Source organism: Dufourea novaeangliae, unplaced genomic scaffold, assembly GCF_001272555.1.
Source record: "Dufourea novaeangliae isolate 0120121106 unplaced genomic scaffold, ASM127255v1 scaffold65, whole genome shotgun sequence".
Lineage (NCBI taxonomy): Eukaryota > Metazoa > Arthropoda > Insecta > Hymenoptera > Halictidae > Dufourea > Dufourea novaeangliae.
This window is the reverse complement of record NW_015373961.1, coordinates 2,153,101-2,181,086: the sequence shown is the minus strand read 5'-3', so window position 1 is coordinate 2,181,086 and position 27,986 is coordinate 2,153,101. Positions and strand designations below refer to the sequence as shown.

At 43.9% G+C, this 27,986-nt stretch overlaps 1 protein-coding gene across 1 annotated transcript in view; it reads right to left on the bottom strand.

Annotated features, from left to right (window-relative positions):
- Positions 1-25,690, bottom strand: part of LOC107186468 (MKL/myocardin-like protein 2) — a 115,388-nt gene extending 89,698 nt beyond the window's left edge. The window contains exons 1-4 of the mRNA XM_015574330.1: positions 25,669-25,690; positions 25,479-25,579; positions 25,161-25,384; positions 21,442-21,650 (exon numbers count right to left, since the gene is read on the bottom strand). Coding sequence (XP_015429816.1) covers positions 21,442-21,650; positions 25,161-25,384; positions 25,479-25,579; positions 25,669-25,690 — 556 coding nt within the window. The remainder of the gene's footprint in view (positions 1-21,441; positions 21,651-25,160; positions 25,385-25,478; positions 25,580-25,668) is intronic.
- Positions 25,691-27,986: the final 2,296 nt, after the last annotated feature.

Genomic DNA, 27,986 nt, shown 5'->3' with positions numbered 1-27,986 from the left:
GTATTTACCTATTTTCTCCAAATTGTTTTGAATTGAATATTGGATCTCAATCCCCCTAAACACATAATATTTCTTTTCATGTATCTTTTCCGATACAAATGAAAATCCTACATTCTACAGCCGAAATTAAATCCTAAACTGAACTGTTTTAAAATTGTGTCACGCCGCCTTGTTCCTCACAGCCACAAACATATCCGCAATGGTTTCTCGTTTTCCGGATGCTTCTCGAATTTCAATCGCGTTCCGCTCGGTTTCCCCCGTCCATTTCGGCGACCATTTTCGAATCGCCACGGTTGTGACACACCAGAAAACACCCGTCGTTCCACCTTTCACTCTCGTCAACGCAATTACAATTCCGGTGCCGGGTAATAGGTACGCGCGACAGACAGTGGACCCGCTTCGCGGTGGCAGAAATCGCGTGTGTCCGCGGCACCAGGACAATAACGACCCCGCCTCGACACGGGCCTGTTCGCGATGAAATAAGAAAAAAAATATCCTCGAAAATTTTCCCCCTGTCCTGCGCTAGGGGAGCCCTAGTGTACGTGGGCAGGCGAGGCAAGTCCGTGGCACGTTGCGTGGGCTAAAACAATTCTCGGTTAATTAAGATAATCGCTTGTTTATGACGCCATGCCCAGGCTTTATCTGTCGCCACTCGGTGAAATTCGTTCGTAACTTCGGAACGAGAAAGCGACCGGGTTGGTTCTCCGTTTGCTACTCGAGCACGCGGTTTTCATTTCACAATAACGTTTCTTTTTTCACCGGGAGGACGCGGGGCATTGCAAGCACGGTAGTTACGACTCCTTTAACTGCCCTTTAAAGAGTTTATGCGCGTGTAACCGCCGCGGATAGAAAGTGAAACGGATCTACGATCGATAAAACTGTCGATTTTTAACGAGCCGCGGAGGCTGGTAGACACCTGACTTCATGCAACCTTTTACTAGTCTGTGGATCTCTGTGAAAATTCATATTTTTATAGATTTATATATTGAGCTGAAATTATGTCAGAGATTTGGTTTTTATATGTACAATGTAAAGGAAAATTGATACTAATATTTGCGAACAGACTCGTCTCGATTATCGTCCCGAATTCGGGTCCGTATCAGAACAATAATTGTTTGTGTATTGTGTTCCTCACATTGCACAAATGCACAAAATTCGCAGTCTAGTTATAACCATTCGACAGTTTAACCCATTAACAATGTAATTAATTCACGACATACGGAAAAAAGTGTCTATTTTTTCATCTGTTAAACTAATTGTATCTATGATAAAATATGTAAAAACATATGTTTTACACCTCATTCGAAATAAATAGTTTAGTACTTAACGTCACAAATCTCCTTTGCAGTATTTCCAGACGTACTGCCAAATGCATCTTTTGGTCTACCATCTTCCACAACGCGAAAAACACTCTATACACTTTTCACTGACGTCGAGAACTGTTTTCTTGTACTGCCAGAGGATGACTAGTGACCTACAATCGACGATAGAGTGATCAGGTTGTTAGTTTACTTAAGCACAGCGATAAAGCCTCGAGGGACGAACGCGAAAAGAACTTCCCGTACAACCTAATACCTGGAGTCCCTTAATCAGCCATTGTCAACAATTACTGAAATACTCCTATAACGACCTCTGCACATACGGTTTTCAGCTGTGCAGAAAGTATACACAGGGCTTGACGACAAAAAAACAATTTCGAAGACTGAGGTCCTGTAGCGACTCATTAGCCTTCATTCTATCACCAGTGTCTCCTAGTACATGGAATATAATCCAAAAATGATCTATCGAATCCAATAACAAACTTAGAAATTAGACCACTGGAGACAGACTATCGAAAAGCTCGTCACACGATAAAAGATTCTCTCGAATCCTCCGGTCGGATCGTTGCGACACAAGATCAGGCTATTACGCTTAAGCCACACCGCGTAGGAAGTTGTTTGTCCGCTGCTTGGAGAAACGTCCCCCCTCTCGAAAGGTGGGGTCGTTTCTCGAAAACGGAGGCGCCTCTTCGACCGATTTCATTAAACCGGAAATTCGCGCGAAATGATAATTTCTCGACGACGTTTCGAGCACGTATACGCATCGCGATTATAATCGTCGGGTATAATTAACGCGACTTTCGCGTCGCGCACGTCCGTGAGGATTACGCTATCTCTCTCTTTCTCTCTCGATCGGTAGGTAAATGTTTTGCAAGCTCACCAATACCGTGAAATTAAACGACCGCGATTAATGGTAATTCACGATCGGGTTAAGGCTGAGATTAAACGCCGGTATTACCGGGTAAATCGACCTTAACGAATGCGATTCAATAACGGGAGGATGTTTACGCGATCTCGTACGTTTAATGCAGGTGCAGCCGATCGGTCTCGTCGGTGGCTAAACTGCACCTTTTACGGCGGAATTAAGTGGGCCCCGGGACGATGGTTTATTCGTATCGGAAAATTGTTTACCGATATTTTAATTTTCAGCCACGAAGCATCTTCATTACGGGTACAGATACGAGGCAGAAAGTGTTACAGTGGATCCTGGAATGGGATATTCAATCTGCTATAATTTTCGATTCATTTCGGTTGTTTAATCGTGGTAGGAGAAACACGAAGATTAAGGCGAATTTAATAATTATTATTTTCTGAAATATTTCTGAAGAGTCAAGATCAAGATTAACCTTTTAATACCGGGACCCTCAAATCGTCATTTCAAAATTATGAGACTGGGATGTATATCTTGTTATTTCGAAGTTGAGAATATCGATATTAAACGAACCTATCCTTTTAATTTTGTTATTTATTTTTAACGACACGTGCACCACCATTTCTATTTTCACGACAAAAACCTTGGAAGTATGATTTTATAGATGTGACGTCATACTGGATGTAAAAGGATTAAATTAAAAATGTGTGTAAAATTCTAACAGCATTAAAGTAACGAACGCGTAATTGGGTCGAAATGGACTCGGAAGTACGTATACAGGGTTAAACGTAACTAGCTTTAAAATACGCAGAAGAAAATACAGAATTTATGTAATATATATTTTGTAGAACCATAAAACAGGACTATTATAGAATAACAAATACGAACCGTTTCCTGTACGATTATTCTGATTCTCCCATTTCCTCTCCAAGAAACAACAAATCCCCTCAAAATTCTCCGTATCATAGACAGACGTTTCCTAAGCACCAGAAAAGAAAGAAATCAAGTAACCTCGAGAGTGCCAACAGGTGAATTACCTCTCGAAAATTGCTCGATCGGCGGAAAGGCGAAGTAAATAAGTTCGCGTGTATATACCGGGTGGTCGCTGGTACTAGGTCACTGGGTCTAATTAGGCAATTAGCAATTTGTACCTCGCCTCGATCAAGAGCCCTTTGCGCAACGAATCCGTGGATCGTCGAGGTCACCGAGCTACGATGAAAATCACAAGATCCCAGCTCGTGCTTCGTTACCTCCGGGCGGGGCCCAATCGCGGAACCACGAGAAAGTGGCGGTGATTGTCGGCGAGATGGAAAAGAGTGTAGCGGGAAGAGGACGAAGAAAATCGTCGGAGAGAGACCAGACGGGTTATCCGTGCGCTGAAAGCGACACGACGCGACGTTCGGGCCCAATTACGACACCGAGGGGACCCAGGCAATTACTTTCGGTGCCTTTTCGTCGCGAAACGGGGTCCCCCCTGCTGGCCGTCGACGTAAACGTCGAACGCTTTCGACGTCGTGGGGTCGCATCCTCCGATTAATCGCGACGTTTGCGAAGAAAATCCAACGACGCCCTGGCGCTGCGGCCCACGGCTTTTGCGGTATTCCGCGCGCCGAGCAAATTGGCCGTACTTTATGTCACGCGGCGTAATTTACGCGTCGTTCGCCGCCTTTTCGCCGGGAGGTAATGAAATGGTAATAACAACGTTGCGATTCGGGGACGAGAGGCCTCGGGCGGCCATCATTACGCCGCTAATGTGGGAAATCGTGGCGGCGGCTCGCCGAGGGAAGGGAGACAGACTCGGGGACCGATCGTGGATGCGCAGGCCTCAAAGTGTTTCTGGAACGACCACGATTTCGGGGAGGCGAACGGAACGCTGCAGAGTCCAGAATCGAAATTTCACGAATCGTACGGTTATTTCACTCGATCAGGAAATTTTTAGAAAGTTATTATTAGATTGCGGGTGTTTATGCAAATGCAATAGTTTTTGTAGATAGTCGATGAAGTATTGGGACCTGGACAGGAATTTGGTTTGTTATTAGAGGGTTTTAAAAGTGTAGCTTTTATTTGGCATGACTTGCATAATGCATATATTTTTGCATATTAAATATTCTTTGCGTACTGTGTGCATATTTTGTATACGTATATTATGTCTCCCGTGGTTCGTGTATATTCTGCCGATCAGTAGGATTACTTCGACCAGAATGGATATATTTAGTAATATTTCCCGAATTTCTAGGTCATCGATGTTATTTTAAGCCAATGAAAAATCCACAAATGTAACGGAGTAGATTTAAACAATTAAAACAATTACGATAGAGGGATTAGTGCAGAAATGTATCAAAGTTGATGGACATCACTTCAAGCATTTGTTAAAGTAATTTTACTGAAGATCAAAAGTAAGTGAAACATTTAAGATGCTCACGTTAGGTGGAACACCCTGTAGATCACTGCGAAAATTAGGCTATCTAAAGACGATGTCACGCTAACCGTACAGACTACAATTTGACCATCATCGCTCTATAAAATCATCTACGATCAAAATCCCTATAAACACGTGATCGTATCCTCTAAAACTATCATCAATCGAGCCCAGATAGTCGTCGATCACGATCGATTAATACCACGCGATTTCGCAACAGGAATTTAAGCCTCCGTGTCCTGGAACCAGTGACCTTTACCGAGGAAGCGGATCAGAGCTCCCGAGGAACGCCGCGAAGACACCTGGGAGGACGTGTCGCGAGATATTCGCGATCGATGTCGAAAGATTCGATCCAGCGCCGGGACACGGTCCACGAAACGACATCGATCGATCAACGGCCGGAATGGTATGCACGGAACGACCCGTAGAATCGATCTCGCGAAATTTTGAATCGAACCACGATTGAAAGCTCCGGCCCGATGGCATGCGGTCTCCTTCTGGTTTGTTTGTAGAACACGCGTACCAACCGGTAAATTTCTTCGTTGAAAGCATTACGCCGACTTTATCAGCGCAGGATCTATAATAGCCGCACGGAAACCGAAGTACGACGCGTTAGAAACGGGTTCGGGGAATTAAATCGGAAGATCAATGGCTTTTGTTTCCCTCCTCGACTCTTGGGGAATGTAGGTACAATCGAGACTGACTGGTCTTCCGGGTGTCTGACGCACGGAAAACAGGGGGGAAACGCGATTATGGACCGTGGACGATACGGCTGGGGATCCTTGGAGGTCGCTGAATCGAGGAACAATAATGGAAACGCGGTATAAATAGCCAGTTATGAGGTTTCTAGGTAATGTTAGTCGATGTTTTCTGGACACAGTGGGCTTTGTGATTTCCTTGTGGGAGGTTTTCTGGTAATTAATTTATTCTACGAATGAAATACACTTTACAGTAAATCCTCGATGAGTGTTCGAAGGCTCCTCGGCAGTGACAAAGATAGGTCCTTGGTGTAACACTGACTTTTTAATAAAGTCTAGCACAGTGATAGAGATTGAAATTCTGAAGCCAATGGTATTTGTTTCAGACGATTGTTGCCATTAATTTATTTAATGTTCAGTGTGGAGGAACCTTCGAACATTCATCAAGTATTCACTGTACCTATTTCTGAAATAGTATAATTGTGCCCACAAACATGGCCAATGTTCCAGCTGATCTTTAAAGGTACCTATCTCAGAGGAATCTAAAATTTTCTAAAGATCCCCCGAACCTCCACAAAATTCCAAATTTAAGGAAAAAGCTGTAATTCCGTAGATAAACCCTTCCATAAGAAGCCTTCTTCACCCACAGCTCTGAACACGAATTCCAAGGCACCCAACGTGTAAATATCTCCCGTCCAAAGGCAATCCCAACGGAGCATTCCAATCCAAAATGCTTAATTCAATCCAGAAGTATACAGGGAAGTGAAACAGAGAGATCCTTGACGGAGATGTGCTCTCGCGGAGAGCGGCTCGTTACGTCGCCCCGGTGGGAACGACAATATTTCCAGGTAGCCGGCTCGTCAGGTGTTCGGAGTCACGATAACGTCTAATAACAACGTCGATGGAAGTCGACGGGCAGACGAGGAGGAAGTCAGAGAGAAAGAAGAGGAGAGAGAACGTATCGAGCGCAAAGGAGGACGGAGGGAAGGCCAGAGTGCGGCTCGCGCGCGACGCACAGGCTGAATCGGACCAGGTGGCCGACCGATTTGCCGCGACCACAATGACGCGTGGGCCGTGGAATTGTCCTGCGTACGTCCTGCCTGTCGGCCTTTTCGCCTTCGCCTCTGTCGTCGTCGTCACGGTGACGAAACGAGCCGTGAGAGACTTCTGCGACGACGAACGGCGGCGGCTGACGCCTTCCTCTCGCGGGAAAATTGCCCGTCGACCGTTTTACCGTCCGCTAGCGGGAATGCCGTTGATTTATCGCCGTTTTCGTAGGCCAGGTGTTGCGCCGAGCAGCCCGCGACCGCGGAGGATTTAAATTAATAACGAAGCGTTTGATCGCGGGCTTACTTGGACGAGTATGCTGGTAGTTAGGGAAGAATCTGTGTCACATGGACGATCTGAGAATTTTCTTGAGAAAAAAAATTATTATTCTGTTTACTATAAAGACTTAGATTTTGTTAAGACTTGTTGTTATTTATCTCTGTGGTCCTAACGTCAGTTTCGCTGAATGGAGAAAGTAGGTTACCTAACAAATATTTTCATGGTCAATATTTAATAAATATCTGTGTCACGTGGACGATCTGAGAATTTTCTTGAAAAAAAAATTATTATTCTGTTTACTATAAAGACTTAGATTTTGTTAAGACTTGTTGTTATTTATCTCTGCGGTCCTAACGTCAGTTTCGCTGAATGGAGAAAGTAGGTTACCTAACAAATATTTTCATGGTCAATATTTAATAAATATCTGTGTCACGTGGACGATCTGAGAATTATCTTGAGAAAAAAAATTAGTATTCTGTTTACCATAGAGCCTTAGATATTGTTAAGAACTGTTGTTATTTATCTCTGTGGTCCTAACGTCAGTTTGGCTGAATGGAGAAGGTAGGTTACCTAACAAATATTTTTATGGTTAATATTTAATAAATACCTGTGTCACATGGACGATCTGAGAATTTTCTTTAGAAAAGAATTAGTATTCTGTTTACTATAGAGCCTTAGGTTTTGTTAAGAATTGTTATTTATGTCTATGGTCCTAACGTCAGTTTGGCTGAACTAGGAATGGAGAAGGTGGATTACCTAACAAATATTTTTGTGGGTTATCTAATAGATAAATATTTCTTTTATATAAAAATATTCAATAAATATGTAATCAATATTTTCTTAAGTAAAACCATACTGGAACACCTAATAAATATTTCACGTTTATCTTTAGCTTCATTCTTTTAACCCATAACCGGGCAGGCTATTTATATAACGTAGACGGGCAAGTCGGAGGCCAATGGAATATACATATCACGTACACACAGTCAATCACGCGATTTTAATGAATTTTATATATTATTTTTAGTATAAATTTGTACGAATACTCACAACTTTTTGATAACTAATTCGTTAAAGTATGATGATTATTAAATCAATCATATGTACGTACGAAATATATTAGTGTCAGTCCATTGGACTCACCTAGACCGGACAAGGATCAACGTCAAATTCAATAAACGCGAATTACATTCGTATCATGTACTATAAAAAATCATTCTTCGTGTTCGTCAACGTTAATAATCGTTTAAACCCGGTGAAAGAAAACGATTGTGAATTACCGAAGGTAAAAGCGTCAGGATCAATTTCGCCATCGAGCCTCGAATTAGGCGTATCCGAGCACGAACGCTCGCGGAAGGAAGAGACGATGTCCCGTTTGATTGGCCGCGCGTGGGCGACGGCCAAGAAACGATTCTAAGCGTCAGTTAGCGTTAACACTCGGTCACCGGAGTTCCTTGGCTCAGAGATCCCTCTCTGTCTACCCTTCCCCTCCACCCTTCTTTCCCTTCTCGCGATCCCGTTCCCCTCGACCGCTCATCGACGACCCGGTCGGACAGCCTTGAATACCAACGATCGTCACTTCCTTCCTCCCGTCAATGTTTTCCGTCGCATTCGCCGATGAATTTCAATTCGCCGCCTCGTTTCCATGCACGAATTCCTCTCGCTTGTCGAAACGTACGAAACCAACTTCGACCGGCATCAACTTTTACAGGAAGACGAAGGTTGGATCGATTGAAGGGGATTGTCACGATTTGGGTAATTTTTGGATAGTAATATTTAATTATAGGGAGAAAAATTTAATAAATCGTACACTATTGATGAAAAGTATAGGACCAGATCTGGTAATTAAAGAAAGTGAAGAATATTATTCGTACAAAGATTTGATAGGAGTAATGTGCTAAAACTGGGTGGAGATGATTTGCATTTGTACTGGTTTTGTGACTTTTATTATGTCGTAACGGAATAATGAATTACTGGTCCATCAATCGTGGACTCTGGTCCCATACTTTTGGTTGGTAGTGTATCTTTAATTTTGATGGTTTAGTGATTCTTTTCAGAGAAAATACCATTTTAAGTTTCACTGTATCTGGAGTTAGATGATACGTAGGCGGTAGCCATTTTGATTTCAAATCTTCAGCCCCAGGATCAATATAATTCATAGATAATTCTTCATTACATTTCTGTAACTTTACTATTACAATTCACGATGAAAAAATTTCATCATATCGATTTTCATAAAATTTTAAATCTACCATTGGAATTCACAAAGAAAACATTCCACCATATCGATTTTCATAAAATGTAAAATCTACTGATGCAATTCACAAAGAAAACATTCCACCGTATCGATTGTCATAAAATTTCAATTCTACTATTATTACTCACGACGAAAACATTCCGCCATATCGAATTTCATAAAATTTCAAATCTACTTTTGCAATTAAATTGCAAAAAATACTTTTGCAATTCACAAAGAAAACATTCCACCATACCGATTTTCATAAAATTTCAAATCTACTATTATAATTCACAAAGAAAACATTCCCCCATGCCGATTTTCATAAAATTTCAAATCTCCTATTGCAATTCACAAAGAAAACATTCCCCCATACCGATTTTCATAAAATTTCAAATCTACAATTATTACTCACGACGAAATATCCCACCGCATCAATTTGCGTAAAATTCTAGATTTACTATCCCAAAGAAAGGTCCGTGACAAGACCACCGACCGACGGAAACGGTGAAGAATCGAAGGTTCCAAGTCATCGAAAACTCCTCAAAGAACAGGGGAGCGTGAATCGCGATCGGAGAGAAAAATAGTCGGCGCGCGATTGTCGGTGGATCACGGCACGTGGCTCGTCGTCGGCCCATTATAAAACACCGTGTTACGTGCGTGGGCACGGTAAGCATCGCTAGGTGTGCGCGTCCCTTTTTTTTTTTTCTCCCACCGCACGCATATATGCACGCGTGTTTACGCACACACAGGGCCAAGTCGTCGGATTTTTACGGTGACGAAGCGGACCGCGGCGCGTATATATATGCATACGCACGCGGGGCGATTTCAATGCGATACTTTCAGCCGTGCGGCGGCTCCGATTCGACATATCTCGATCCGGTTCGCCCACGGGGAACCCGTGGCAGCGTCGATGTGTATGAATATGCAACGATAACGCGCGCGCCGCGATTTATTTATAAGCGTGACGCGCGGGGATCGATCCCTCGGCGGAGGCAGGGCGTGAAAAATCGGACGGAATATTATCAAAATGCGATGTTACGAAACGATGGAAAGCGCCGCCTGGTATCGCAAAATTCTGTGAACGTTCAGGATTGTCGGTGGATACGCGTTCGCTTGGCCACGCGACGATTCGATAATGTACAGGGTGAAAATATTATACATTTTGTGAGTGTGGGGTTGAATGATATCACGGAAAGTCGGGAGGTCTTTGAAATGACTGAAGATGTCTTCCTCGGAGGGTTCTTTGTGGAAGGAAAATTGTATTTGATCTTTAGAGGACGGGAAGCCTATCTATTTAGGCTATAGAAATGTCGCTTCTTTTTTGTAGTATAATACTATAACATGTATAAAAAAGTACTAACGTTACTAGGCATTACGAAATTACTGAAAGTCTGAAATAAATATATTTTCTTCATACAGATTAATTGTCCATACTATTTATGACTAGATTGCGGATTTTATGCATATACATATTCAATTGTTTGAAATTCGGTACATTAAGAAGGTTAATAACTCTGAACACGGTTTTCATTTTATATGGGAGCTGACAGAACCTTCGACGGAGTAAGGAAACATTTTTTTCGATCCTAATTTCCAAAAATAAATCATTGTAGATTGATATCTGCAAAAGGCCCGCAGTCTACTTGCAAGGGATAGTGTAAGTAACGGCAAATGATTTTATTAATATTCCCACATATCGTGTATACACTGATGTACCTGGATCTTCCGTTACCAACACGATCATAAACGATGATGGATCTACGGCGACTATTTCCCTCGAACAAGTTTCCTCTCGACTCTGGATAAAACGATCCCTCAAAAGTGGTTCGCTCCATACATCACGTGTACACCGGCCAAGGCGCGTCGTGTGTCCACCTCCGATTTTTTTACCCCCCCTTCCAAACACTTTTGCCACGGTTACACACTATCGTATGAATTGTGGACCAGTCCCCTGATGCGATTGGTTATCTCTCGCGAGTCTCGGCGAACTCGCGGCCGTTACGTTTCTCAGCCCCGTTGAGGACTCGCCGCGTTCCCGAGTTAATTCGAGAGTTATACACGCGCGCGACACGCGATAAATTAGATAGAACGTAAACGAGATTGTCGGAACTATTCTCGATCCGTGAATTCGATCGCCCGGTAATTTATGTTCGACACGTGTGGGATTATGAGCGGGGATCTCTCCTCGTCGTGCTTATCGTCGCGTGAGCGTAACTCTAGACGATTTTTCGAGTGCGTATAGTGACTCAAGGATCGATCCATGATCCAGAGTATTCCAGAAGAATGATCGAACGGAAAAATCGTCACGGTTTCCGTCTGATTCATTCGAGTAAAATAGCTTTGTATACTGGAAGCACATTGCGATAAGTCGAATAAGACGTGTAGACTGGGAAGCTACCTGGGCTCATTAAAACTCAATATACAGGGTGTCCCACGCAACTGGAACAGGCTGTACCTCCTAAACGGTTGGGAATAGAAGATGTTATAAGTAGAAGTTAAATGGTATCAGACGGTGCATAATGTGCAACTAATTTTATGCACTTTTGTGCATCGGGTGCATCAGAAAAATGCAACTGCATATTTTTTTTTAAATGGATATCTATGTTTTTGACTGCACTAATCGATGAAGTTTATTGTGCTCTGTATAAAAGTACAACATACTTATACCCTAAACTTATTTGTTAGGAAGTTATCAAAGGTAAAAATTCTCTGAATTATTTCGGTTTTCGTTTAAGTTTAGAACTTCTTCTTTTACTTTAGAATAAGTTTAGAGCATAAGTATGTTAGTACTTTTATGTAGAGCACATTAAACTGCATAGATTGGTGCAGTCAAAAACATAAGTTTCCATTTTAAAAAAAAAGTACAGTTGCATTTTTCGAATGCACCAATGCATAGAAGTGCATAAAATTAGTCGCATATTATGCACCGTCTGATACCATTTAACTTCTACTCATAACATCTTCTTCTATTTCCAACCGTTCAGAAGGTACATCCTGTTCCAGTTGCGTGGGACACCCTGTATATACCTCGGATAAACGAGAAAAATAACGAATCAATTACTCCGCAGTAGGCGTTATAAATCACCGAAACATTCGAGCCGAACTTTCCATCGAAAAAAGAAGGAAGAAACGTCTGATCGACGCCAACATGTTTCACTTTCGGAGACATCGACGCGTGGATAGGAACGATCTAAGGTGCTCGAGCCATCGTCCTACGCGTTTCCAGAGTGCTCGACGCAGACAGTCGACGATTTTGTCGAAATGGTTCGCGCAAAGGGCTCGCACACCGGCTCCAAAGTGGGTTAACTCAACTGGGTAGGAGTCGCAGTTCACTCAGGGTCGTCTCGCGAGCGAACGTACGTCCTCTGAGTCGCTCGAGCACGCATCGCAAGGCCGTAAAGGCCCGGGGGATTGGGCGGTTTTACGGCCAAGAAAGCCGAAAGTTACGATCATGATTTTCATTTAATTAATTTCACCGTAGGCGCGCACCCGCTCGCCCTCGAAAATCGAGGCGTGTCGCCGCCGTGTAACGGCGAACGCGTAGAAAAACACTGTTTCTCGTTGTCGTCGTCACCGGTAATTGGACGTCGAACGGATTTTTCAAAGGTGGCGCGCCCCGACTACGGGAACCCGGCCATATAATTAAGCCCAGTTAAGGTATACAAAGGAGGGACCGGGCCCGGGGAACCGAGCGACATTTTAGCGCTTAGAGGAAAAAGCGCGAATGCTTGGAACGTGCCCGATTTCTTGTGGACGATGTCGGTGGATGGTCCAGAGGTCGCGAAAAATGAGACAACGTGTCGAATTGGAAGCGTGGACGACTGAGCTTGAATTTTTTTAGATTTTGCAGGTAGTTCGAAGAGGTTAGTCTTAGATCTTTCATTCTGTTAGTTCATTTCTGAAACCTTAGTGTCATTATACAACGATAGTTACCCGTTAAAGACAGAAAAAAAACAAGACTTATATAAAATTACACAATTTTGTAGATATTTAATATAGGGGTACATTACTGGACAAATGTGTAGGACTAGGATCTGATAATTTAAGAAAAAGAAAAATATTATTGTAGAATGAAGTTGATTTAGATGATTTCAATAAAGTTTAACGCTATTTGTCGATATTGATCGGCGGAACATATGAATAGAACACATGTAACATTTCTGAATATATAAGTTTTGTTTTTCTTCTGCCTTTAATAGCTAACTATCTCCAGACCTATGTACAGGTGACCTCTGTGTACCTTTATAGGGATTTATTTTAACTGCAATGGAAATTAGACTCTGGATAAAATAAAACAAGAAATAAACAACCTAAAATGTATGTGTCATAATTAACGTAATATAGCCTCAAGTATAAAATTCAAAATCCTATTCCCTTTTAATTTTTAGATACTAGTATTTGTATTTGCATAAACATCCACAGTCTACCCACAATTTACCATAGACATATGTATCTATCTCCCACTTCTTCGGTAAATTCTAACAGTTTCATTCCCATGTCGAAGAATTAATCGTGACAGAGGTATCGAACCATTTAATTGGCGCCAGCCTCATCGTTAACACTTTCGAAGATAACCTCGGAACACGACTAGAGAGACTCACAAAGTAACGAACTTCGTATTTGTCCCGACTAATGATCCATGTACACATACACAATCCCGAAAATTCGTCGTACAAGACTGTCGATGCCTTCGGTTTTCGAGCAGAGGAACACGAAGATCCCTCATCCACTTACGTCAGGGAAACCTCGAGGTATCTGTTTTAATCCCAGCCCGGCCAATTAGCCGGCCATTACGAAATCCGTTTCCCCTCGTGGAGGGGACGAGCCAGAGAAAACGTCGACGTTGATTTTCCTCGGAGTGGACCGAGCTGGACCAAAAAAAAACAAAAAAAAACAGGCTCTGTCGGCTGTTCATAATGGAGAACAAGCCAGTCGCGTGGGACGTTTCATTAATGAAGATGTCTCATTAACCGTTTCGAGCCGAGGTTATCGGCTCGTCCACGAGCTGGAAACGAGGCCTCGGACGGTCCACGCCGCATAATTCCGACATAATTTTCCATTACGAAACCACCGTCGTCGCGCTACTCGACCACGATAATGAGCGTATTTTCGGGTGAGTCGGTTGTCCAGCTTGTACTCGCGGCCGATAATTACCCCCGCAACGATCGTTCGCCGGTTATTAAGTCGCCCGGCTGATCAGTCGACCGGAGAGCGCGCGCGCGCAACAAGAAACAGAAGCGGAGAAGGGGGGAAACTGTGCGGTACCGTGTTCGAACCTCGTTTCCAACGGTTCCGGCTGACATTTGAGGGAATTTTAGAATACCAGCTCGGAGCACGGTCCGCGAGAACGGTTCCGCGGTGCAAAAGGCGTCGGGGAATCTGGGCGCCGCTCGCGAAACCCAATGGAATCCTGTTTTTTTTTAAAGGGACTCGACGGCGGAACGTGTTCCTCCCCGTCTGAACGGAATGCCGGAATCGTTGAGTCCGCATGAGCCACAATGTTCGGGGAATCTTGCGAAACGGGCCAGTGGTTCTTGTTCTTTTGGGGGATGGACGAAATTCGATTCGGTTGCATACGCGTTTTTGATAGGTGATTTTTGCGTACCGTGGTTTTAGGCTGTCCAGCGTATTTTTAGTAATGATAAATAATACCTTCATCATATATTGTCGAAATATAAGCATGATTGGATTTTAAGAATCGAACTCAGAAACGCTGTAGTGTATGGGTCCCAGGTGGAAAAGTCTAGTCGACACTGATGAACGGATTTGTCGAGCTCTGCTTATAACGAAGTATTTAATAGAGGACACACGGCTGCGTTTCGTATGATTTTGTAAGTCGAACGACTAGACTTCTTTTAGATAAACTGGATAAATTACATTAAGATTAAATTGAAGTAAATTCTTGTAGGAAATTAAATAGGGATTTCCAGTAGATATATACAGGGTGTTTCGTTTAACTGGAAACGGTGGAATATCTCACGAAGGATGAAAGTTATCAAAAAAATGTTCGTACAAAAGTTGTTTGGTACAAAGGGGGACATTACGTGGCTCCTCTCCTACATTCTCTCTTATGATTCCAAAATTTCTTCAATCTCTATCTATTTAAATTCCAGCCGATTCTCCATACAGGATACTCCCCGTCTATAATGCATCACCGTTGACCCACGCGTTACACTTCTCCGCAACGTTCCCCCAGAATTATCGAACTTTCATTCTCCGCGGCCTTCCATTGTCCTTATCGTCGCCCCCACCCCTTTCCCAGTGCCACGTTCCATCGCCGCCAACGGAAATCTCACCCACGGTCACGCGAGCTAGAATGTCCAGAACGCAGCAAAGGGTGTATCTCGGCCGAGATTTTCCCGCCGTGGAAAACGCACCGTGGGCCGTCCAACGGCTGCCCCCGTAATTCCGACGTCACCAACTGTACCTTCGACGTACCACCTGTGCACGTGTGTGCGTCGTGGACACGGTATTGCGTACACGACAGTGTAATACTCGTGCAACACGAAGAAAAGGGGGACGAAGTGTACGGGAGGGGAGCAACAGAGAAGGAGAACTCGCGCGAATATTCGTGCGGACAGGTAGGTTGCACGGCGTGCGACGGTTGTGTGCTGGTATAAATATATAAGAGAGACAGGAGGCGTGCCTATTTATAACGGTGATATCATCGACGATTACCTACGCTTTCGCGTGGACAATCGTAAATTCTGCCGGCAGAAGGGTGCGGGCCGATTTGAGACTTTACCAAGTCTGTATCCCCTTTATATATTTCTTTCTCTCTCTTCTGTTCCGGCCGAATCGGCCATTTCTCTCCTTGTGCCGCCCCCTCGATCAGCCTCTTTTTCACTCCGACTTATCTCGTCTAACTTATCTCGCTTCCACCAACGACATTATTCGAGCGCGTCCGTACGCCTCAGGCCGGGTGTGACTCGCAAAAGTTCGACGACGAGGACTCTGAGACTCGGGAAAGGGGGGGGGGGGCAAGAGTAATTTAAGGTCGATCCCAGCGTCTCGATCCCCGTGTGGGCACGGAATCGATAAAATTTACTCGATCGCTTGGCACGATCCTGAACACCGCTGCGTTCCATATGGCGCAACACAGAGTTCGTTTTCGTTGGATCGGGACGATAAAGGATCTTTGTTGATCCTTGGACAGTCGATGCTTCGGTAGTTTCACGATCACACACGGATATTTTCATTCTGACATTTGATTCATGATATTTTGATTCATGGTGCAGTTTCATATTCGATTATCGTAGCAAGAGAATCTAGCGTACAGACTTAGGACGTTCCTCGGGAGATCGATTCCTTTGGGTAACACGTTGACTGCCACAAGTGAAAAATACCGTACGTAGTCAGACAGAATTTATTCCATTTTTTAAATCATAAATCTAGTAGAGATTGGTCCTGTTTGAAATTATACTGCAATATTAATGTTACAGAAAAATGTTGTAACACTAAGTATCTTTGAAATGTCTATGTCACCCATATTTGGCTGACGTGGCAGTCAAAGTGTCAATCTGAAAATACCATGTCTGCCCGTTCCGCCATAAACCTCCACGATCCCAAAAAACAATTATCGACTGTCAGCAACTAAGCACGCGGTGGTCCTCGTGTGCTCCGGAGGCGGTCCAAAGAGTAGGAACTACTTCAAGAGCGACTGGAGACAGGGCCCAGAAAAAGGCGACCGATAAACGCGACAAAATGAGGTTCTAAAGGACCGTGGTCGACGGTCCCCGCGGCTTTAACGAGCCCAGGCGAATCGATCCTTCCTGCGGTTACACGCGAGACACCCGCGACTTGGAATTCCGAAAAGGATCGAAAAGACGAGGGACCACGCGGAACAAACGCACCGCAGGGGACGTAGGCAGACGACGTATACAGGGTGGGGCAATAACTGTGTCCACTTTGAATATTGCCGTTATTTGTAATAATATAAAAAAATGTTATATACAAAAATTACACGGTATAGAGGGGGGCATATTGTGACACAAACATTTTCTGCATGGGTGAAGGCATAGAGGAGATTTCAAGATCATCTCTATTTTGTTTTAATGGAATGCTATGTTTTTTTTATCGCGATGTGATAGCCGGGGTTGAGACGACTTCAGCGAGCTATCATTGAAGGTCATGCAAGGTCAAATGTGGTAGTGAAATAAATTTTCTTACATTACAGGAGATGCTCGAAGTGGTGACAGTTTACGTCACTGCAAAGTTGCAATCTTCGTATAAAAAAAACATAGCATTCCATTAAAAAAATGTAGAAAATGTTTGTGTCACAATATGCCCCACTCTATACCGTGTAAGTTTTGTATATAACATTTCTTCATATTATTACAAGTAACGGCAATATTCAAAGTGGACATAGTTATTGCTCCACCCTGTATAGGGTGTTGTACTTTTGTACACCATTTGATGCATTTTTTAATTCTCTACAAAAAAGTATTAAGGTACTTGGGTAGAAATATTATCAGTTTAAAAGAGTAAATTTCGTAGAATTAGTAATCACCGAGCGACGACACAGAGAAGAAACGTTCAAGCCAAAGTTCGAATATTAGACAGTACATCATCGATAAGTGTTCGAAGGCTTCTCTGTACTGAGTGTTCAAACGTTACCCCCACCACTGGGAGGTCCCTAACCAGTCGAAGACTAAATACTCAGTGCCGAGGAGCCTACGAACACTCATCAACGATTTACTGTACAATGTTCAATGTTAAAATATCTTCTAAACTAATAATTTTTCCACCGAAGTACCTTAACACTTTTTCATACAGAATTAAAAAACGCATTGAATACTGTACAAAAAATTATACAGTTCTATTTAAACAAACTGGAGGTGACCCTGAAATCTTTGAGACACCGCTATTTTCGGGGAACTTACACATATCATGTGATGCATCATTCGAAACCAATTAATTCTTCCCAAAACAGTTTCTTCTCTATCTTCTACAGTTTTAACTCTACAGCTTGGCCCAGTTGTATGAAACACCCTGTATATACGATCGATCGTTCACGGGGGCGATCCAAGACCTCGCGTGCTGCGGGGGATCACCGTACACGACGAAACCGGTAAAAAACTGACACAGGGGCCCCTTTGGCCCGGGGTGAAATCAATTTTCAGGCGGCGGCGAGGAACGTTTTCGTTTGTCTCTCGTGTTTCGCGGAGGATGATACGTCCTCTTGGTTGCGTGCGAGCGCCGCAGCCGTCGCGGCCACCGAGATGAATTATTGCGCGTCCTGCGAGGTGTATTGTTGTTCCACGGTGTTGTTCGAACCGATGTCGGGGACGATGTTACGTCCAGCTCGCGCCGGTGGTCGGTATAACTTTCTTGGATCTGGCGGTCGCTCGACTCGGCCGACCTTTCGTCATCGCTGGATCGAGGCTCTTTATGATCGAAATGTAGGGGATTTTTTGTACTCAAAAAATATTCATTATGGTTGTTAAAAATTGTTAAAAATGTGGTCGTTATTTGTATTCGTATGAAATAGTTGCTAGGTACCCCTATTTTACGTGTAAGCATGTACAAACATTTTTCCGAGATTCTTTGCTCAATATACTGAATACCCCAAGCGTCACAAGAACGCAACAAAAACCGAAACGCAATGAAAAATGTCCCGAACCAGAAAGAATCTCTACATCGTGATCATCAAAGTTACCTCCGATGCAGTCCACCAGATTCCTCCGGGGGTTAAGAATCTCCGTGGCATTTCGATCTACATAAAAACACGACCGTGCCGAAATTTTACGCGTTCGATTTTATTGCCGGCAGTCGGACCCTGGGGGACGATCGTTTCCGCGGGACAGTTTTATCGGCCGATCGGAACGGCCAGTAACGGAAGTGCTGCGACCGGGTAATCTTTGCGCGGCGATAAAGAAGTCTCGAGAGAACTCGCTGGCGAACGAGTGAGGGGGGGGGTGGTGAGAAAAAAGGCACCTCTGGATTCCGAATCGATAATCGAGTCAAGGAGGGGCCGAAGCGCGGCGTGTAACGAGCGAATGATTACACGGCCGACGCGAGCGTAATGGCGCGCTGGCCTGGGGGACGTTAAAAAGAGCCGAGAAAACGCATCTCCTCGATTACTGCTCGCGGATACGTTTCTTTCCTTCTCTATCACGTCTCACCCCTCTTTTTCTATGCATCACGGATAACTGCAGAGAGGCGAAGCTGCACGCAACACGGTTGCCCGAGCGTGTGGAACGAGCGTCTAGCATAGTGATGGGCACCATCGACTAAATTAAACTATCGACTAATGACTATTTAGTCGGGACATACTATCGACTATTTAGTCGATAGTTTTTAGTCGACTGAAATTTTGCTTTATAGGTTATGTGTAGGTTATGTCAACTTTTCAACACCATTGGTGTATTTACCTTTTAGAAATGTATTAGTTCATAGATAGAATTTCAAAAATATAAGCGGTATACAAGTCCTCTTAAACAATTACTAATATTCGATTTTTTGTAAGCTATTTAATATTGGCACTTGAAAAATTAACTGCTCTAAATTCTTTATGCGAATCAATTAGGTTGTAAGTAATAATTTGCACAGTTCTTGGTAATGCATAAAAAGATATATGAAAAAATTGCAATCGGTTTGCATCACGATGAAAATAATCAAGATCCAGTCAATAGCGATCAATAGCTCGATAGTTCGAGCGAGTCGCTTGAAGCGACCAATTTTAATCGACTGAAAATAGTCGCTTCAAGCGACTAATATTAGTCGACTGAAAGTAGTCGCTTCAAGCGACTAATATTAGTCGACTGAAGTTAGTCGTTTCAAGCGACTAAAGTAGTCGACGATTGAAAAAATTAGTCGACTGAAAGTAGTCGTTGGTTACTATCGACTCAGTCGATAGTTTATAGTCGATGGTGCCCATCACTAGTCTAGCATAATAACCGAGATGGCACGGATCGGAAGCGATCGTCACCGTGCGCCGAGCGTCGCGAACCGTTAACCCGTTTCATCGATTATTCCGGACGTCGAAGACCGACACTTCCTCCTCCGCGCGCGCTGGAAGCCAATGTCGAGGATCGAGCGACGTTTTATCGGGGGCGTGGACGTGCCCGCGGATGCAACGGGAAGCTTCGACCTGGTCGTTGCGTGTTACGTATACGATAGGATTAATCCTGATGGGGCACTTTCGAAGCTTAGAACGCTCTGGTGTTATGGTATTTAGGCGGTGAGTGGCGAGATGGATTTGTTGACCTTTCTGTTTGGGTCAGGTGATGCGTCATGGGGATTTAGAATGTTGCGAAATTTGATAGTTGAGAGGGACAGTTGCAGAAATGTGAGTACAATTTTAATTTTTAAAAGTGTTACTTTTTGTGGTTTGTACTGATTACTATGCAAAATGATATTTATATAGGAATTCGTAAAAACTAGAAGAAAAGTAGGAATTTCTTTCTAGGGGATTCTTCTCTTAAGTATCTTATTGAGTTAAGAATGTTATAGAAAACTTTTTGCATCAGATCACACGGCACTTAACGTGTTACATAATTGAGGGAATTGGATTCTGTTTTTTTTTTCTGAAAACAAACTGTTGTATATGTGCTAGTTTAGTAAAGATTTTTCTTGTAGAATGGTATTTCTACCACCGTTAGTTCAAAGACTCCTGTCTCCTATTTGTGAATACTTGTAATTAATTAATTGACAATAAATGACCAAGAATCATTTCATACATTTCTCTTCCATCACAATAGTATAACGGAGTGTTGTATAATACAACACCAGGGTCCCTACTTGATTTCAAATTACACAGTATCGAAAAACAATAAAAAAACACAAACGACAACCAAACACCAAAAATATGCGCAGCCTGCCCTTGTCTGTTCTCGTTAACCCCTTCTTTTTCGACGACAAACGAGAAACACTTTCGTACACTCATATAAACAGTGAAAGTGATGACAGTGAAATACAAAATGACTCGACTAGTGTTGACAGTCACGAGTAAACTATTATTTACTCTCATTACTATTAGCCCGCGGATTTTATACATTTATCGCACACACTAAAACTCTGCAGTGAAAAAGTTAATTGAATGTTATATGTTAACTCCCGCGCCAATCGACTCCATCTTCCCCCCTTTAAAGCCGAATCAAATAAAACGTAAAGATTCCCGGTACCCGTTGAACCAACAGTAAAACCCACGACACCGAAACGACACAATCTCTCCCAGTCGTTCGTAGTAATTCGCGAGGACGAGCACGATCGTCGGTTACTCCGTATTCCCGGATCGTTACGAGCCATCGGCCGTCTCGATCGCACAGCGAGAGGGCCGCGTAAAAACGGTCGTCGATCGTGCGAGAGCGACGATGCTTGTTCAAGCTCCCGTCCAGAAAATCGCGGGACTCTCCGCTCGCGAGATACCCGCTCGATCGGGGACAATTTGACGAAAACACACGGGAATCACCGCCTACCAATCGTTCTCCCTCTTCTCCGTCCCTTGTTGACAGGGGGCAAGAACGAGATAGGAGGCTGGTCTCTTCGTTTAAGGGTCATAAAGCGCGACGACAAGGGCAGGCGGGCCGCGCGGCAAAAAGGGAGCAATAAAATGTAAATGTACTCACATTCCTTGTTGCGATCCATGGCGTGTTGAAGGGGCGAGTCGTCGACCTCCGCCTTCGGCGGGGACTGATTACCCTCGGCCATCTCCGCGCCTCCGCTGCTCGCTGATCCTGGAACACCACCACCCGCGGTCTTCCTTCCCGCCGCCACGTCCGCCGCTTTATCCTGCTGCGGCGAGGGCTTCGTCCCTTTCTTACCGTTTCCAGCGTCCCTGCAGGTCCGATCGTGGACCGAAACGAGCAAAAGGTTTCGCGTTTTGCGAATTAATCTTTCATACGTTGCTTCGAAGAGGATAAACGAGGAGAGGGAACGATCCGAGAAAAGAGGGACAGAGGGGTTAGGTTAAGAGGGATAGAAGAGGACCGTGAACACGAGACTGGCGAAACACGAGTGTCAATCGGTCTCGGCCCATCCAATCCTCCCCCTCTGGACCCTCGTGTTTTTACCGATGATGAAGGAATGACGGATCAATCGACACTCGATCGAAACCGCTCGATGGACGTTTTCATCAGAAAGCGGCGAAAACGACCACGTAGGACCTCTCCGAGCGACCGTGAGTGACTGACCCCTTTGGTCGCCAAGGCAAGAAATTTTAAGGTATCGTGGTTCCAGGGCAATCTGGTCCCGTGAGGTTCTAGTAGATATTATGGGCGACCACGGTGTTGGGTTTTTCGGGGGCGAGGGATTAGTTTTTGCTGGGACATGCGAACCTTGAACTGATTTAGTCGTTTTAGAGATTGGTCGATGGGTTTCGCGTTGTTTTATGTCGTTTTGGAGGGATCCTAGGACGTTCGGCTGTGAAAGGGGAATGGTTTTGTTTGGATTACTGTATATCCACTTTTAGATATATATTACAGATTCATGTATGTATTGATTATTTGCTGCAATTACATAAGTAAATATTTGCAGTTTTTGATTTACTTTTATCGGTTGAGTCCTTAAGAGAGATCCCAAAAATTTTCATGTATATACGTAAGTGAAGAAGTTCGTTAATTTATCGATCTGCCTATTTTCGACAAGCTGTCCCTTTAACCAACATGACAGAAATAACAACGGGTTCATCTTCGGTAGTTCTAGTGTCAAACAGTTAATGAAATTAAATAATGGTTTGCCAAGTGTCTACTCATACAAGAAATATTATTTTACTATAAAAACTGGAACTTCCACGTTCAATCAATTAAAAGCGTCCATCTACTTTTTTTTTTTTATTCGTTACTCCAAACACTTTATCTAGATAATAAATTTGCCCATCTCCGCTTTCACTTAACCCTGTCACTATAATATTTTTTACATCCAGATAGTGGTCCAGATAAAGACCCAACACCATCGTCAAAGTAAAAATGATGCCACTAATAAGATGCTTAATTTGCATTTACAATTTACATATTGCTAACAGCAGCTTCCAAACATTCCAAAGGATACTACACGCGGTAACTGCGCTCCATTTGAAACTCGATGAAAAAAGAATTGAAAGCACCGTCGTAAAACGTTTTCATTAAGAACACTAATTTCCCTAAAAGAGTTCGCGGAAAAAGGTCCAACAAAAGCGTCCAATTAAACTTTATCAGAGAGACCAGCTACGCGAGAAGGTAATTTCGAAACGCCCAGCAACTTTGTCTCCGTCCGCAGCCCGCGTTATCGAGTTCTTTATTAAACGATATTTACAGGCGCGCGGTAGCGCCTCGCGAATCTCGGAAGCCGTATCTCGTGTGGCTCCCCGCGTAATTCGCGAGATGATTTACGACGCAAGATTACCAGCGACGAAGGCATCGATACGTTTATATCTCGCGGCGTTCCACCGTCTTTCGTACGAATCTCCATGAAAACGAATCCCAGCCGAAAACGTTCTTTCCCCATTAAACGGTACTTACCCGACTGAATTTTGTAACAGCCGTTAAGAAACGTACGATCGATAAAATATGAAATATAACTGGAAATTTAAATTTAAATTCGACGCTGTAAAATACTTTGCGCAATACACGAAATGTTCACTGAACCGGACGATTAATCAAGTATAACTGCCGACTGTTTAATACCCGAATGGATCGAAGAAATCGCTCGTCGAAATTAAAAAACTACTCAAGGATTCCCGATGCAAGTGAAGCATCTTCGTTTCTCGAACTTAAACTGTCCACCTTTCCGTCCATTAATCGAACGAAACTCTTTGGAAGAATATTCAAGGTGAAACGAGGGATCAAATGACGTTTCTTTTTTAATCTATACAGTCTGAAACGGAGGGATATCCTTGACCAGTCGTTTAATTATCAAACCGTTGATATACTGTAATTAACGACACTCTCAAGGAGGGTGGACAATTTATGCTCCCAGCACGGGTATATGGGAGGCGTTCGTGGACGTCGAACGAAACGATCGGGGGACCCTCGATATTCCCTTCCGTGTACGTAAAACCGGGTCATATTCGACCGTGGTCGTCGTGGCCGAATAAAATGTCACGCTGGACAGATAAGCTTGGCGGCCGTAACCGCGCCGGAAAGTTCAGATAAAATTACAGGTGGCCGATTAAATATTTTCAGGCGGCGGTTTCTTCGACGAAGAGACTCGTCACCGGCACAGAGATAGGAAGCCGGTCGTTAGGACCGTTTTACGGTCTCGCGGGGGCCGATTACGCGGCGAGGCGATGTTAAATTACGGGGTTGAACGGGGCCGGTGAGCCCGTGGAAAGCTGGGTTTCCACATGCGTCCAGGCAACGGGTTTATCTCGTCACTCGCGATTTCCCAAGGACGGCCCTCGACCACTTAATAGAAATAATCTACGTGAGCTGGGACATTACGATGGGCAAGGTATATTTTAATGTTATCGGACTATGGACGTTGATACTATTAAACCATTAGACGTTATTTTTTAGGGGATTTACCGTGGTTTTTTTGGTTTCTTTTCTCTTGGTGTTACGCGGTGTTTATGATTTTTACTTTGAAAGGGGCGTATTACGTTCGTTGGAATGTGTTTTCGGTGGATATGAGAGGGATCAGTCACTCGGGGAGATTCTTTTCAAAGGGATGATTTCATTATTTTTGGGATAGATTCATGGGGTGAATTCTACTATAATAATAGTAAAAGAATAGTAATTAAGCTTCGAATTCTGAAGCAATTAAAGTGGATTACTTAAACGAAAGGCTTGTTAACACTCGGAACGACGGACTGTTGTGATTCTGTGGGTCTGTTTTGACCAAGTTGCATCATTGCTTTTAACCCTTAACAACCTAGTAGTGTCCGACCAACACATTTTGATATTTATAATAATTTATATCACGCTGTTCACTATATTTTAAAGTATACCGAGTTGTTAAGGGTTAAATGCATTCTTGAACAAATTTCTTTTTACTTGAATTAATATAAATAATTACGGACGAAGTTCTTAAAAACTCTGGTCAAACTGACCATTGTCGTCCGAGGGTTAATAAAATGTCCTGTTTAACTAGAACGTAACTATCTAGGTCAGACCATAAGAAGTACCGTATCAGCAGTCAAATTAATTATCAATACTAAATATTACAGTAATAAAACAGTTATTATCTCCACGCTCTCATTCTATCTCCAGTTAACTTGACAAAACTATTTAAACGAGCTTTAAATGTAATCTTTTTTGGTCTGGCCGCAATCATATCCAACTTAACGGAGCACTAACAGCTTCTGTAATCCAGTTTAATTATTCCAGACAGGGTATCAATGATGTAATGAACGTCGAGCAAATAATCACACCTCTCGTCTTTGGATTCGCGCCTGGCTTCCTTCCTGTCCCTCTCTCCCTTGTCCTTGAGGCTGTCCGCCTTCTTCGCCTTGGACTTCGATTTGGGATCACCTTTGGCGACCTTGTGCTCAAGGACGGTGCTGGAGTCGACGGCTATGCTGCCCTCGGTGTTCAACTGACCGCCGCCGGAAGTGCTCGACGTAGATGAGGTCGTGGCACGGGCGTTAGTGTAGTCCTGCACGAGGAGCGCACCTCGTTATCCGGGATTCGTTCAAGGACGCTGGAACGCCTCCGATTCACGAGGGGACGAGAAAGGACAAGCAGCTTACCTTAAACCACTCCGGGTATATCGCGCTGATGGTGTCCAGAAGATCCTGGTCGAGCTGAATCCTCCAGAACGGGGAGCCGCTGTCCAACCTGTGGCCAGACTCTGCAACAACAACGAAACAGCGTCATTACAGCTTCGTTATAATTGATTTATACAAAAATTGCCACCAATTCTTTTCTCGTGAAAGTCACTATTGACTCTTCGTTCTAACATTTTTATTAATCTACAGCATAGATTCTTGAAGTGGGTGTTACCACTCACCTGTGGAGATTGAGGAAATCTGGAGGGCGTTGTAGTTATTTGATTTCTTTTTATTTTTAATTTAGCTTCTTGAGATTCAAAGATTATTACAGTTGGAAAGTTTGATAATAGAAATAGGTTACCCGATGGGGGCGCTGAATAAAAAAAACTTTGAAAAGGTGAGCCAAATAAGTTTCAGAAGCTATGATCTATAATATAACTAGGACAGGCGTAGACACGGTTACATATCAATGAGGATAAAGGATGCACAGAGTAATAGTAGATAGTATACAGTATATTAACGATGGGTGTTCGAAGACTCCTCGGCACTGAGTGTTTAGACGCCATTACCACCACTAGGGGGAGTCCCCCTGGAACCAGTTAAGCGTCCAATGGTCAGGATGATATCTGAACACTCAGTGCCGAGGACCCTTCGAACAGTCATCGATGATTTACTGTAAATAACCACAGACCCAAACTGTTTGCCTCAGACCGTCTATATAATGTAAAATTCAACGAAACATCAACTGGAACGACCTCGAAACAACACCTACCCAGAGACAAAGGGATAAATCCTTCGAACAACAGTACCGTCCTAATCGACGCACATCAGTATACATCGTCTCCTATCCACACCAATAAAATCCTCGAAGAACAACAGACAGTTTTTCTAACGAGGTTCGAGCTCGATGGATCGGTCGACCTCGTCGATCACAGGGGGGCCGAATTCGACCGCGATTAAATATAGGATTTAGTGCGTGCAACCGTACGCGACCCACCGCGCGAAGGCTGACCGGTTGGGCCCTTAGGAGTCATTCCCACCGCATAAGGGCTAATGGTACCCCCGACGACCAATAGCCCGAAGGCGTATCAAAACCTCGCGGAATGCCGGTCGGACGTTTCTTTCGTGGATTCCGCGGGATTCCCTGCCTAATTTAAACGTTCGTGGGCCCGCCGTTGGAAGGGATCACCTATGGACACGGAGCAGACGAAGGACGAGAAGTCCCTCTCTGTCTTCCTTGGGTTGGCCAGTCCCCGTGTAGGGGGACGAGGGGACGGGGGATGGAACACCTCGTTACGACGACATTCTACGGGCGAGACGCGTGCCCTGCCTTCGTGATCGAGCCACGGAACTGGGGAGGGGGGCAGAAGAGACGGAGATCGGAAAAAGGAGGAAGAGGGCTCCCGCGGGACTTTCGGACTCCTTACCGACAGAAAACACGGGTTCGGAACAGTCCTTGATCTCGGCCTCTTGAATATCCACGGGAAAAACGCAGTTTTCTCAGATCCCTTCCATTTTTTTTTTTTGTCTTCGCCCGCGGACCTTCGTTAAACGATCACGAACCTATAAGGCGATGCTCCCGAGATGACTGAATTTAGAGGTAGGCTTCGTATTGCTTAGCGAACTTTTGATATCGAGAGGTTCTAGAAACTAAATGAAATAATTGTAGAGAGTTTAGATTGAGAAATTTTTAAATCGATAATACTTTGACAGATTGGAGACAGTTTGATATTTAAATAAGAAATGAAGCTTCGCTACTGACTTATTATTCTTAACCCTCGACTGACGGCAATTGGGTCCACATATTCCAGCAAAAAAAAAAAAATAATATAATTTCTATACGAAGTTCTGGGACCAGTCCGAATGATCGACTGATGCAGAGTTAGGCGATCAGTTCAGGCGAAAAGGGGTCAGTTACACCAGGGGAACGGGATGATCCCGATCGGTTAGCGAAGGGAGAAGAGCACGATTTCACCTTAACCCAATAAATGATTAGTGGGCCATGGCGGTACCGGGTAGAACGGAATAAATGCTCAATCAGTATGCGCACGCCGGACAATCCGCTGTAAATCACGCCGTGAATCATTCGTCGACATAAATCCTAGTCTGTCCTCTCTCTCTCTTCCCCTGGTGTCTGATCAATGCGATCCCAACCGGTCCGACACATTAGTTAAACGCTGTACATGACGTCGTTTACGGGACACGTCGCTGGTCCAGCCCCTAAGAATCTCTCGGTTCAAGCATAAAAACCGTCGACGATGCCAACGGCCTAATAGCCGCCGATTCGAGAGGAGGACGATCGGAAACGATACATCACAGGCCGATCCGTGATGCCTCGATCGGATAACGCACCGATGCCTTCGACAGAACCTCGAGATCGGGGACTATTGCTCACGGTTAACGACACCTTTCACGTATACCTTTCGATGCTCAATATTTAATTGTGCCAGATGTCCAGCTCTATTCGAGCCCTGAAATTCCATCGAG